Source organism: Saxophila tyrrhenica, assembly GCF_035928015.1.
Source record: "Saxophila tyrrhenica strain CCFEE 5935 chromosome Unknown scaffold_1, whole genome shotgun sequence".
Lineage (NCBI taxonomy): Eukaryota > Fungi > Ascomycota > Dothideomycetes > Mycosphaerellales > Extremaceae > Saxophila > Saxophila tyrrhenica.
The window spans coordinates 433,781-446,185 of NW_027041733.1; the positions used below are offsets into that span (position 1 = coordinate 433,781).

The 12,405-nt window shown below is 54.3% G+C and overlaps 6 protein-coding genes across 6 annotated transcripts; 3 read left to right on the forward strand and 3 right to left on the reverse strand.

Moving 5' to 3' along the window:
- Positions 1-2,019: 2,019 nt before the first annotated feature.
- On the reverse strand, positions 2,020-5,573 carry SMC5 (Structural maintenance of chromosomes protein 5; the record flags this gene model as incomplete). The annotated part of the gene is made up of 3 exons (XM_064797459.1): positions 2,020-2,407; positions 2,463-5,353; positions 5,406-5,573. The coding sequence occupies 3 exons, from the start codon at positions 5,571-5,573 to the stop codon at positions 2,020-2,022; spliced, it is 3,447 nt and encodes a 1,148-aa protein (XP_064663693.1).
- Positions 5,574-5,847: 274 nt separating this feature from the next.
- Positions 5,848-6,621, forward strand: LTR77_000193 (uncharacterized protein; the record flags this gene model as incomplete). Its single annotated transcript, XM_064797460.1, has 1 exon — positions 5,848-6,621. The coding sequence occupies one exon, from the start codon at positions 5,848-5,850 to the stop codon at positions 6,619-6,621; it is 774 nt and encodes a 257-aa protein (XP_064663694.1).
- Positions 6,622-7,029: 408 nt separating this feature from the next.
- Positions 7,030-8,296, reverse strand: LTR77_000194 (uncharacterized protein; the record flags this gene model as incomplete). Its single annotated transcript, XM_064797461.1, has 2 exons — positions 7,030-7,143; positions 7,244-8,296. The coding sequence occupies 2 exons, from the start codon at positions 8,294-8,296 to the stop codon at positions 7,030-7,032; spliced, it is 1,167 nt and encodes a 388-aa protein (XP_064663695.1).
- Positions 8,297-9,289: 993 nt separating this feature from the next.
- LTR77_000195 (uncharacterized protein) lies at positions 9,290-10,048 on the forward strand (the record flags this gene model as incomplete). The annotated part of the gene is made up of 2 exons (XM_064797462.1): positions 9,290-9,330; positions 9,394-10,048. 2 exons carry the CDS (start codon positions 9,290-9,292, stop codon positions 10,046-10,048), a joined length of 696 nt encoding a protein of 231 aa, XP_064663696.1.
- A 344-nt stretch (positions 10,049-10,392) lies between these two features.
- LTR77_000196 (uncharacterized protein) lies at positions 10,393-11,160 on the reverse strand (the record flags this gene model as incomplete). The annotated part of the gene is made up of 1 exon (XM_064797463.1): positions 10,393-11,160. One exon carries the CDS (start codon positions 11,158-11,160, stop codon positions 10,393-10,395), a length of 768 nt encoding a protein of 255 aa, XP_064663697.1.
- Positions 11,161-11,336: 176 nt separating this feature from the next.
- On the forward strand, positions 11,337-12,037 carry LTR77_000197 (uncharacterized protein; the record flags this gene model as incomplete). The annotated part of the gene is made up of 2 exons (XM_064797464.1): positions 11,337-11,380; positions 11,434-12,037. The coding sequence occupies 2 exons, from the start codon at positions 11,337-11,339 to the stop codon at positions 12,035-12,037; spliced, it is 648 nt and encodes a 215-aa protein (XP_064663698.1).
- Positions 12,038-12,405: the final 368 nt, after the last annotated feature.

Consider the following 12,405-nt stretch of genomic DNA (forward strand, 5'->3'; position numbering starts at 1 on the left):
TCAGATGTCGATTCTGGGGCGAGAAAGGCGAGAAAGGTGCATCTGTGATGTTTGGTCCAATGCCGCGCCGACCGCGAAGTAGGTATTGCTGGAGAAAGCCGCCTCCACGTGCTACGTAGTGCATCCGGAGTTTGGATGCCTTCTCTCGCCTGTTTGGTAGCCGATCCTTGCTACTCAGAAGCCTAATCAAGATGTGAGTGGAGTCTGCGTGCCTCTTGAGCATCATGCAAAGGATGATGTTTCCCCACAAGTCGCGGACGAATCAAGACTCTGGACTACGCTGCTCCCCAATGGCGCAGCAGTAGTGCGAGAGTATGCCTTCACGGCCCTGAATCTTGTTGCCAGTAGTGACAGGTCTTGGAAGTTGACGACCTTCAGGAAGGTTGGTGGCCGCTGCAGTGACGTTGGGTGCACTCCACTTACCTCCCCGCCTTCCTGATTTTACCAACCCGTGAGGGCTTGAGATGAGGTTCATTTGCAGGCAATATGGATCTCAACTCCCGAGATGGGGTTCGTTTCAAGGTGGACTGTGGCGCTAGCTTGCTAGAGGGAGCGGTTGGTCAAGCGCCACGAACTGCCGGTATCCGAGGGGCAGAGCAAAGTCATGTAGACATGTTTGAGGCTTACCAGAAGTACCGGGCAGGCCGGGCAGGCATGGCTCCCAGGGGGTATCGCCAGAGGCGGCAAGAGTAAAAATCGAGCTGGTGCGCTGCGCCGCATACGCTTCAACACAGGCGATGTCCATTGGGTATGGAATCCATGGGAAATGCCGTGATGTGCGCTCTGGATGTCGTCCACGTGTCAAAGGAGACGGACCAGTCGATCACTACTGCCGCATGCGCGGAAGGTGTTCCCCGGCGTCCTGCCCAGGGCAGCGACAGTCCGGCTCCTTGTCCGAACGATCTTTGTCGAAAAGGGAGTGTGCGTGTTGCTGCTCGCACGGTCGAAAGCCACGTGAGAGACTAAGGCGCAATCCAACCAGGAGTTGCATGTGCTCTGGCCTCTCAGCGTCCGTTCCACCAGATGCGGCGCCGATCTCGTCTATAGACTCGTGGAGATCTTGTCAGGAGCCGGCCTGTCATCCTTCGGGTAAAAGAGGCTCTAGGGTGTTCCAAAAGAGACCGATCAGACCGACCAGACCGACGGATGGGCGGTGCTGAAACAGACACACGAAAATCGTTTTCTCACTCTCATCAATAGCATCGCCGACACATGTGCCAGAACACAATTGCCGTCCATCACTTCATGTCAAAGTCAGCGAAACTTTCCCCTACAAGATCAGCACCATCTCAAACATCGGCATCCATCACCTTGTCTCGAGAGCCCAATCAGAAATGTTAAATTGTTTTCCAAATACCATCCCTGCCAGGTCTGTTCGGTTCCAAACTTGACCACGAACGCCATTCAAAATCCTGGAGGGTAGCCACGAGGCTTCTCCAATCGGCGGCCGGTCCATCGGTCCGATGAAGACTACTGCAGCTGAGGTATCTTTCCGAGCACGTCACTCTTTCGGCGTTGTCATCAGGAATCAGGGAAGCCATCGCCGAACCAAACAAGAAATCAAAGTTCGGCGGACAACCTGGAAATGGTCATGATTGAACTGCCGCTCGACGGCCAGGCGACATTTGGTTGGATTCAGGATTTGGGGGCTGTCTTTGTTATCTCGGTACAGTCTCAGAGTGCTCCCATTCTTCAGTTGAATGTGGTTGCCTAGAGGTCGAGATTACAAGCCGATCCTACACAATATACAGTATGGCGTTCGGCGTCTGGCCTCCGTGGTGGACGACTGCGTGCTGCTGAACCGGACATTCATGAGGTAGGTAGACTTCTTCACGGCAGTTGCGCTTCAATTGAAGAAGCTGCGAGGGTTGCATATTCGTAACGGACTTGGAGTAGGTTTTGGTCAAAGTATGTAGCTATGGGGCTCCAGCCGTTGCTGAACACCCAGTGGAAGTCCCAGGAAAGGTCTGATTCCTCTGTAGCGCTCATGTCAACGTCAAACAAATCACAACGGCAACATCACCCAGCAACCTCGACATTCCCACCCCTCCGAACGGCCAACGCCTTCTGAGCAAGTGCAGCAAAGTCCAACTCGCGATGATCACTCGGCATGTACTCTCCGCTTGCAATGCAATGCACCTTCATGTTCGGATGATAGGTCAAGCCGTTCAGCAGCTTGGGCGTGATCAGGAAGTACTGGCTCGTGTGCTCTGCGCAGGCAATCTCAACCATGCGGGAGTGAACAAGACGCTCGTTGCGCGGGTCCATACCCTGGTTGATCTCGTCGACGACGCGGAAGGGCGCACGAGCGAGAGACTGTAGAGCCATGAGGTAGAAGATCGTGCTGACGGCACGCTCGCCACCGGACTGGCGGTGAGAATCCAGAACGGAGAGTTGCTCGTTCTCTCTGTTTGGCAAAGTCAGTGATCATGCATTTACAGCGAGAAGAGGGGAGGTCATACCTAAACTTGACCTTGATCTGGATGGCCCACTGCTCGAAGTCGTCGTCCTTGTGGACAGCTACCTCACCCGCGGACTGAATGCGCGTGAAGTTCTCAGCGAACGCTTCCGAGATCTGGGCGACAAGCTCGTCCAACTTTGGCTCCCACTTTCCTCGCAACTCCTCGATTCTGTTGAAGAGATCGCGCAGGTGAGCCTCAATATCGCGCAGCTTCGCACACTTCGTCTCGATCCTGCTGGCGCGCTCTTCAAACTCTCGGATGGTGTTTTGATTGCCGTTGCCGGAGGTCAGCTGGATCCTGGTGGTGACAGATTCGATCTCCGTCTCGAGCTGGTCTTCCGTCCATTTGCCCTCTGTCACAACCTCGTTCAACACTTCATGCCCTGCATCATTAAGATCTTCGCCTATGCCCCTGCAGTCGACTTGAAGTCGTCTGCCAGCTTCCAACAGCGTCCTCGACACCTCCGTCAGCTGCGCGACCTCATCTGTCCTCTCTTGAAGCAGACGTTGTTCTTCAGCATGCTGAGCTTGAAGCTGATCAAGGTCGGACTTTGCTTCGAGCTGCAATATCTCAGCCTCGTACAGCTGGACGTGTAGGCCACGTAACGCCTCGACGGAGTTGGCGTAGTCGAGAACGAGCTGACCCTTGCTCACGGTCAAGTTGTCGCCTCGCTCCACAATACGTCGCCTCCGCTCAAGGCTGCCATCGATCTGTTGTTGAGCATTCCTTAGCTGCTCCTGAGCACGCTGCTCCTTGGCTGGCAGACCGTTGAACTCCGAATGCTGCCTCTGTTTGACCTCCTTCTCCTCTGTAATCCGCTTCTGCTCCTCCCTGAGCTGATTTAGTCTCTCTTTATATCCCGTGCCCTCTGTCTTAAGCTCTTCATGTTTTTGCCTGATCTCACCAATCTCGCCCTTTGCCTCACGTTCGCGCGCATTGAGTTCGTCCTCGTGTTGGCGATCTACTGGAGCATCGGTGAAGTATCTTGCCGGCTTGAGAGGATTGACACGCGTACTGGTCGCTTGTTCACCGTATTCGCGGCGGCGGGCGATCTGATATGTGTTTGACGCGGTGACCCAGGAACTCAGGGAGGTTCGCTTCAATGCTTCGTACTGAGCGTCAGTGATGTCGCGGGCAGTGAAAGCGGTTTGGTGCAATCTGCTGTTGTCGCACAGCATAGCCAACACAGCATCAGGACCTTCAATAAGGTCGACGACCCAGCACTCGAGTCCGTACTGCCGCAAATCATCCGAGCGCAGTGGTGGGTCGAATGTCGATAAGGCGTGTATCGACGCTCTGATGTTGATCTTGCTCAGTTTCATGGTGGTGTAAAGTTGACGATTCAGCATGTCGAAATCTTCCTGAGTGGTGACTGTGAAGGCGAGCTTTTCGCCATCTTGGACCACAGACTCCACCGCACTGGCGTTCCGGGAGTCCTTCATAGTACACTCGATGATAGGGGGACCGTAGACCTCGCCCTTGAACTGGTCTCGATGGGTTTGAATCCAATCCCACGCCACCGCGGCATCACGAGAGACCTGTCGAAGCTTGTTGGCTTGTTGGCCGGCCTGAGACTGCAGGCTCTCCCGGTCTTTTTGGCATTGTTCCACAATCGTTTGTCGTTGTCGGGCCTGGCCATTCAAGTTCCTGATCTCCTCTTGGATTTCACGGCCGCCGTCCGTGATCTCGCGGATACGCCTGGTAAGCTCCCTGTTGCGCTCATTCATCTCTGCGGGATCGAAGGGCTCAGGCGGGTTCTCCATGTGTCTCTGAAGAGCACTGATCTCTCGCTTGAGGCGATTCGCTTTCTCGTGCACAGCTTTGTTGTTCTGCTTCTCCGTCTGGATCTCGTTGGTGCAATCGTCGATCTTCTCAGATATCTCGACGATCTTCTTTCTGTTATCCGAAACGGTGCCTTCTTGCCGCTGAGCCAGGCGCTGCCGCAGGCTGACGACTTTCCCAACCCGTTCATGATAAGCCTCCTTGGCCTGGACAGCATGGAGATTGGGTTGGAGTCTGGCCTCCAGCCGTCGGAGCTCTCTCTCAGCCTCCTTCTTGCGATTCTTGGCTTCCAAGTGACGCGCCACCGCAGCAGCATATTTCGGGAATGGTCGTAGCTTTTCCAGAGTCGCTTGACGCTGCTGTAGCTCGGATCGCTCGCGCATACGGATCACATCGGCTTCCTGGAGTCGTTGACGGCCCTCATCCTGCTTCAGAGATTCAAGCAACTTTTGCTGCTCCTGCTGCTGCGACCTCTGCTCCTTTCTCATATCCTTGAGGCTGTCATGCCACTCGCTCATGTGTTCTGGTGCGGCGGCCCGTTGAGTATGGACCAGCAAAGCCTCGGGAGAGAGACCTGCGAACTCCACCACACGATCTTGAGGCAGGAACTGACACAGATTGTCGACCTGAATCGAGAAGCTCCGAGCGAGCTGTTGCACGCCCTTCTTGTTCGATTTCTTCTGATCAATCGCAAATTCTGCCTTGTTGCCATCCTTGGTGATCCTCGTGGTGATTACCGGGTTGTCCTCATGGCGAGCCGGGTCTTTCGCAAGCTCGATCTCGATCTCCGCTCTCTTAGCACCGTGCTTCACAAACTCTCCTAGATCTTTCGCGCGGCCCAGATGGACAGTGCCCCAGCCAAGCCCCAGACAGATTGCACACACGAGCGTGCTCTTGCCTGTCCCGTTCGGACCGATGATCATGTTCAGATTGGGTCCCGGATGGAACTCTGCCTTGGTGTACGTGACGAAGTTCGTGAGCGTGACGCGTACGATCGAGCCGGGTTGATGCTTCTGTGCCGTACTGCGAGTGTTGAGCAGGTCCACACCCCGGCCGGTGGTCTTGGGTGAGCGGCGGAAGCTGTCGGGCAGAAGGCTGCCACGCTCGGACTGTGAAGTGTTTAAGTATCGTGTGTGTCCACCGAGTGCACGCTGTACATACCTCTGAGTCATCATTCGCATCTTCCTCGCCATAATCATCGCCGACACGAGCTCGCTTCCTCCCAGTTGACCGTGCCGAGCCTTCGCCGTCGACGGAAGGTTCGAAGTCTTCAATATCGCTGTCATCTTCCTCGCGCGGACGCCTTGCCGGTGTCACACTTCCCGACATGGTGTTGGTGTGTGAGTAGGCAAAGTGGTGCTGCCGCTGCGCGGTCGGAAGTTCTCAGGTAAAGTTGGCGTCGCTCTGACGCGAGGGGTACGCGTGCCATAAGTCATCATCGGGTGTGTATTATGGCCGCTCCTTCCTATTTGGGTCACATCAATCTTCACCTGCACGTGAGGTCATCCTTACATTTGCATATTCAAAACTCAAATTTTAAGCACGTACTTCATCACCTTTTCTTGACATAGTGAGGGCTAATCTCACTTCTTTCATGAACAAAATGGCTAAAATCCTCATTACTGGCTCGAGTGACGGGATCGGGCAGGCCGGAGCGAAACTGCTGGCCGACCAAGGGCATAAAGTCTTTCTCCATGCCCGAAACCAGGAGAGAGCGAAGCAAGCGAAAGACGCAGTACCAAAGGCAGAAGGGGTCGTTATTGGAGACCTGTCAACAGTCGCTGGTGCAAAAGACACAGCAACAGAAGCGAACAAAGTCGGGCCATTTGATTCTATTGTCCACAACGCGGGATTAGGACCATCGAATGCGGATCGAAAGACAGCAGACGGCCTGCAATCAACCTTTGCGGTTAACTCGCTTGCCCCATACATCCTGACCTGTCTGATGGACAAGCCGAAGCGCCTACTCTACCTCTCATCACAGCTGCACTCTGGTGGCGATGACAGTCTAAAGGACGTTGGCTACCAGCACAAGCAATTCCAATCAATGCAAGCGTACAGCGACAGCAAGCTCCACGACATCATGCTCGCCAAAGCTGTGTCTCGCCGTTGGACAGACGTTCAGAGCTGTTCTTTGGATCCTGGTTGGATTGCCACTAAGATGGGTGGCGCTGGAGCCCCGGGTAAGACTTCGACGCCTGCGAAAGCAATGGTAGACTTTGCGATCGGGCAGAGTGACATCACGGGCGATCAGACAGGTGTCTACTTCAACCCTCAGGGAGTACGGACGCCTCACAAAGGTGCGACCGATGAGAGGAAGCAGGACGAATTCATGAAAATTTGTGAGCAGCTGTCAGGGCTAAGCTTGCCGAAGTGAGCTTTGCGTGGTAATGGACTGGCATTAATGCCAAAACGTCGAGATGTATGTGGGTATGTACAACACAGGCACGCTAGAATCAATGCTCGACATACCATTCACAAGGCTTCAGCACATTGTATTCGGCGGGTATTTTGTGCCTCGTCGAGCTCAAGCGCCTCGCATCGCGGCCGCACGCCTAAATCTCAAACCTCTGCTCGCCATCACGAGTTTTGTCTCCACCAAGCAGTGTTGACGCCAAGGCAGGACTGCATGAGGCGGTCTCCGGGGCTCGGAGCCTTCTCAATCAGCCCAGCGAACTCCCTCCTGACGCACACCTTGTCATCTCGGCGACGGGCCTGTCAGGATTCCTCGAAATATGGCAATCTTCGAAGAGTGGCAAACCGTCACATGTCAGAGCTTCGCACCTTATCGTCGATAGATCCCCAACCCTCTATCGTTGGTGTTCCTCTGCGAAAGCCGGTCCTCAACAGCTTGCCAATCGACCTCAATTTCATCGTGCTCTCGACTTCGCATGCCATCCTTGGCCCTACAGACAGTAATCGAATGGGTTAGTCACTACCTTGAGACATCGAGAGGAAAGGATGACTTGCCATATTTCAAAGCGCAATCCCGTGCCTACCAACACCCGCAGCTCAAACTCAGCCCGGTTGAACTCTCTTCCAAAGTTATACCAATGTCTGTTCTTTCGTTTCATATCCTTCGGGTTGAGTATAGTCTCAATACCAGCAACCTCTCTGGCACCATCGCGCTTCAGGCTGCTGGGTAGTCGATCCGGCGGAAGAGTGCTCATCACGATCCTGGCCCGCCACGGCTCCCTCTCCTTACCCATGTCCAGCTTCAGTCGGTAGCTCTGGCTGGCACCGGTGTTTGCGCGCACGACCTGTCCTTGTTTAATAATCCAGTTGATCTGCTTTTCAGCCCACTTCTGCTTGTCGTACGGATCCTCACTGACATCTTCACCCATGTGTTTCTTGGGATTATACACCTCTCGGCAAATGACGCCAAAGCTGACCGGACACATCCTCGTTGAGTACATCTCAGGTCCGCCTCGAGTGCTCTGGATGCGTGACATGACAAGCCCATGCACCACTGTCAGCTGTGGCTCGTTTGCTAGGAGGACTCTGATCCCTTTGGCACCCGGTGATGCTGCACCCATCCCTTCGTACCTTGCTCTGATCCGGCTCTGGACGTATGGAGAACTGCCGAGGCCTCCAGAGAGAATGAGATATGAGACCGATTCCATGGGATGATTGTCTTTCACAGTTTTCAGCTGCTTGTCAATGAGCTCGCACATCTTGCCCACTTGGTCGTCGAAAACGGCTTGGAGCTCTTCTCGGGTGACCACCATCTTCGAGTCCTGTACCATGGCGTGCGGAAAGTCCATTCCAGGCGGCAGGTCGGGGATGGGTAAGAACAGCTTGGGTACGTCCATGCCGATGCTGCCAAACGAGCACTTGAACGTCTCGAACTTCTCCTGCATCATAGCTGATACAGCCGTTTCGATACCGCCTGGCACGTAGTGTTGAATCATAGAAAGGCGATCATTGATCAGCATTCGAACCCTCCAGTCGATGAGCGTGGAGCCAACAGCCTCGCCCTCCGTCCATGACAGAGGCACGAGTTCCATTCCATTTGGTGTAATTGGGCGGAGAGAGCTATTCCCTCGTGACATAGTCTCGACGTGCGGGTGAGTGCAACAGAAGCTCTCAATTCATGGGATATTGTTACGATTATCAAGAAGTGAGAGGAGGAGCATGGTCGACGGACGCAACTTCCGAGTCGTGGCCAACTTGCTCTTACTCTGGACCTCCTTCACCTGCCGTGGCTGTGCTGGATCGACCTTCCGCCAGCAGAACATATCTTCCGCCAAAGAGCACGCATTCTTGTTCTTCCTGTCCTTTACGCTGAGCTGGCCCTTCATTCCAACGCCTGTCAAGAAACCATCATCGACAAGCTATACATTGATGACTTCTATCTCTGGGACCGAGCAACAGTCGCCTGGGATCCTCTTTGCAGCCATCTCTCTATCGAGGAAAGGGTCGCTGTCGACATCCAACTCAGCGAAGCTGAACTCGTCCTGGCCGCTGCCTCTCGCAATCAGCGACGTCGAGAGAAGTCCCAACGCCACCGCAAGAGGAAGCGGGCTCAAGATGAGACCGCATTTTTGAAGAAGGGTTTGGACCAGCACCAGGCTTGGTCCGCCGCTAATCCAGGCCGCGTGAAGGAGATCGCCGCAGGCGTCAGAAAGAGGGCCAAGGACTCTGGACGCTTCCGCTGCGAGACTTGTGATCACAATGCCGCTTCTCAATCCGAGCTCAACAACCACGAGAAGTCCAAAAAGCACATCAAAGCGGTCGCCAACAGCAATTGACACCAAGCGACTGTCAAGCATATTCCAATCAGCAAGTTAGGAGCACATCGCGTTTGCGTAGGGCTGGGAAGCAGAACGACTGAGGATCAGGATGATAAGACGAAGATCTACGAAGTACGCGGAGGTTTTACAGCTTAGCCATATGTCCCTTCTGATACCAGCTCCATATATTCAAGCCAATCTTTGTGCCCTTGGCAACAGGCATACCAGCATGAATAACCTCCTGGTACCCTCTCCTCTCGCTGTCAAAGTTCATCCAGAACTATCAAGCCTCGTCGTCCGCATATCCCAATGATGGCAGCATACCATACGCCGCAGATCAGACCATTTTACTGGTGAGTCAGCCCTGCTTCTGCTTGATGTGAGGGCAGATTCATCGTTACTGACATACGCACAAGCCCCTCCGCAAATCCAATTTGCTACACAGCATTCCTGGCACAGGAAGCGGAAGGTTCGACCTACCTCAGCTACGGTTGCTGGACGGACACGTATACTCGATTCATCTATGAACAGGCCACATCGGAGCAGGCCAGCAGTGACCCAGGGAGCTCCGTGGGCGCCCCAGCGAGCCAGGCTGCCTCATCGGACCCAGGAAGTTCAGGTGCGGGCCCAACTTCGAGTTCACCGGAGCAATCGAGTTCGAGTTCGAGTTCGCCAGATGACCAAAGCTCTGCAGATGTTCAAAGTTCGTTAATAGCCGATGGCTCTAGTTCTAGTCCAGGCCCTAGTACTACTCCTACGGTGCAATTCTCGGTCCCGCAGGGTGGTTCCTCGGCTACGGACAGGAACGGCGTACAGCAGACCGGGGCGGCTGGAAACACTGGTACTCCAAGCGCCAGCGACACCAAAGAGGGCGATTCGAACGGCGGCAAGTCGGATGATGGCGGGTCCTCCAACGTAGGCGCGATCGCTGGTGGAGTGGTGGGAGGCGTCGTGGCATTGGCGGCCATTGGTGCTGGTATTGCGTACATGATCATCCGCAAGCGCAGACAGAGGGTTGAGCCCATGCGTGAGATAAGCCCTGGATATTATACGCCGAGCACGAGCTATTGAGGAGGTGGACTGACTAACAATGACGATGATTCTTGCATGATACCATCTCGTCATCATATTGAGCGTTGCAAATAAATGTACTCAAAATACCGTGAAGCTCTTCTCTTCTGTTCGCGGTCGAGACATATTGAGCACTGGCCGAAGTCTGGACAGAGATTGCTGTGATGGGCCATTTTCATCCTTCCCCAGCTCAGACCGTTAATGCTTCTGTGAGAAGGCTGGGCAGAGCTTTTTAGAGTGTACGGCTTCCAGCGAGCGCAACGTGGGTGAGTCGGTGCAATGAATAGCAAACCGGACTCCGCCTTTGCGGGGAGGTATTGCAACGCTGCCTCACAAACCGTTCATCAGCCTTCCATGAAATCCATAACTCCGACATCCCTCTGCATCACGATAGCAGTGGTAGGCTTGAGACGTCGATAGTATCCATCCTCCTTTCCGACCACTCGAAATCCACGCTTGCGGTACCACTCAAGTCCATCAGTATTCGCTTTCCAGACATGCGCTCCAACGCTGGTAACGCCATGTACTTGGATAGCACGCTTGGTCAGGATATTAAGCATTTCGGTGGCGATGCCGTGACTTCTGTAAGGCGACAGAAGAACAAGAGTACTCAGGTAAAGCATGGGCCCTGCCTTTCGTGCTGGAGACGTTGGACCGTCTGACGGCGGATGAGCCAGGATACGGCATCGGATCGCTCCCACGAGCCTGCCTTTCTGCTTTCCGGCATTCGCAGGATCGTCGTGCCAGACCGCGACCAGAGTGATGTTGCTCGTTAGAGGATCCTCGATGATCTCGCGATAGAATTTCTCATGGTATGGGATAGGGAGTAGAAGGCTGTTCAGGCGCTTGAAGTGAGGGATATCCTCCTTCGCGCAGGCGCGTAGTTCAACATTTGGTGGCAGTGGCCGTCTAGCTCTCGCCGTGGTGTTGCTGGCTGCATCCGCCTGCGCATATTCTGATGCGTTCAAGGAGTTTCTGACAGTGTCCGGCGCACTGCCGTCGTGTTCTCCAAGGTCATCTTTCGTTACACGCTGTGGCGGCAGCTTCGCCGGCGCTGGTGGCTGTAGTGCAGCTGGCTTGCTGAGCCATGCCGTCAATGAGGTCTGCGGCATCGTACATCATTTTCGCTCTGCCTGATGTTGTTGGTTTCATTGAGATAGAACGCGTGAAGTCGTGCAAGGTGTAGTTGGGATCGCCGGCAATACTTCGGGGATAAAGCTAGAGCTAGCCCAGCCCAAAACTTCACCTCCGTGTTGAACCGCGATAGAGACCCGGCATTGGTGGGACGATGGGAAGTGGAAGCTCCAAACCGGAGCAGCACGTATTCAATGCGTACGAGAACCTCCAGTATGAGCATTGACACGTGAAAGCTAACGTGCGACCAGCGATGCGCCCGTGAGGTTCAGCCAAAGCGTGGTCGATTCGCTACAGAGCAGCCCAGAGGTAGAAGATATCTGTTGCGCAGAGGACGAACAATACACTGACCTTCTTGTTCTTCAGACCGACTCAACAAGAGCGAAAGACGCCGAGCTCAAAGTCCAGTCGCGGGTCAACCGCGAACTCAAGCGCATTCGCAACTCCCAAACCAAACAACTTTCCGAACTTACAGCCTCCCTTACCACAAACCCCCCGAAAGAAGGCGACAAGCCTGCAGAGAACCAGCGAGATCCAAACAGCTTAGCCGCGCACCTCTCGTCGCCCTTTTACCAGGACTACAAGTCCCCCACAGGCCCAGCAGCAGACGCGAAGCCCGAATCAGACAGGACGCACGACAGCGTGCAGAAGGAGATCATGGACTTGAAGCAGAAGCTTGAGTCACGGAAGAAATTGGAGAAGGTCAGTCCGGAGGTGGAGAAGGCGAAGGAGAGCCTGGTGATGTGTCTGCGGACGAACGACCGAAGACCGCTGGACTGCTGGCAGGAGATGGAGAACTTCAAGGCGGAAGTGGGAAAGCTGGAGAAGACCTTTATTCAGAAGGCTGGTCGGTAGCTCGGGTATGCTTAGATGTATCATAATACCTACGGCGAGTGTACCTATTAAAGACTACGTTGAAACTCGAAGGTCCCTCAAATATCCTCACCTCTTTGCTTGTCGACGTCCCTAACAAGATTTCAAGATGAAAAAAGAGTCTCTGATTGTTTGGTCCTTCGGTCGGTCATCTTTTGCCATCCTATTCGTGGAGCTGGTCTGCAGTCCGCCGTGGAGTGAAGTGAAGCGATGGCTTCAACAGAGGCTGAACACCATACAATCCCATACCGCATACAATGACACCAGGTCAATCGAACGCTCGGACATTAGCCAGCAGTAAGTTATTTGCAATCAGTACCGGCAGAGTAGTCCTGTTCCATGCCGTGTTT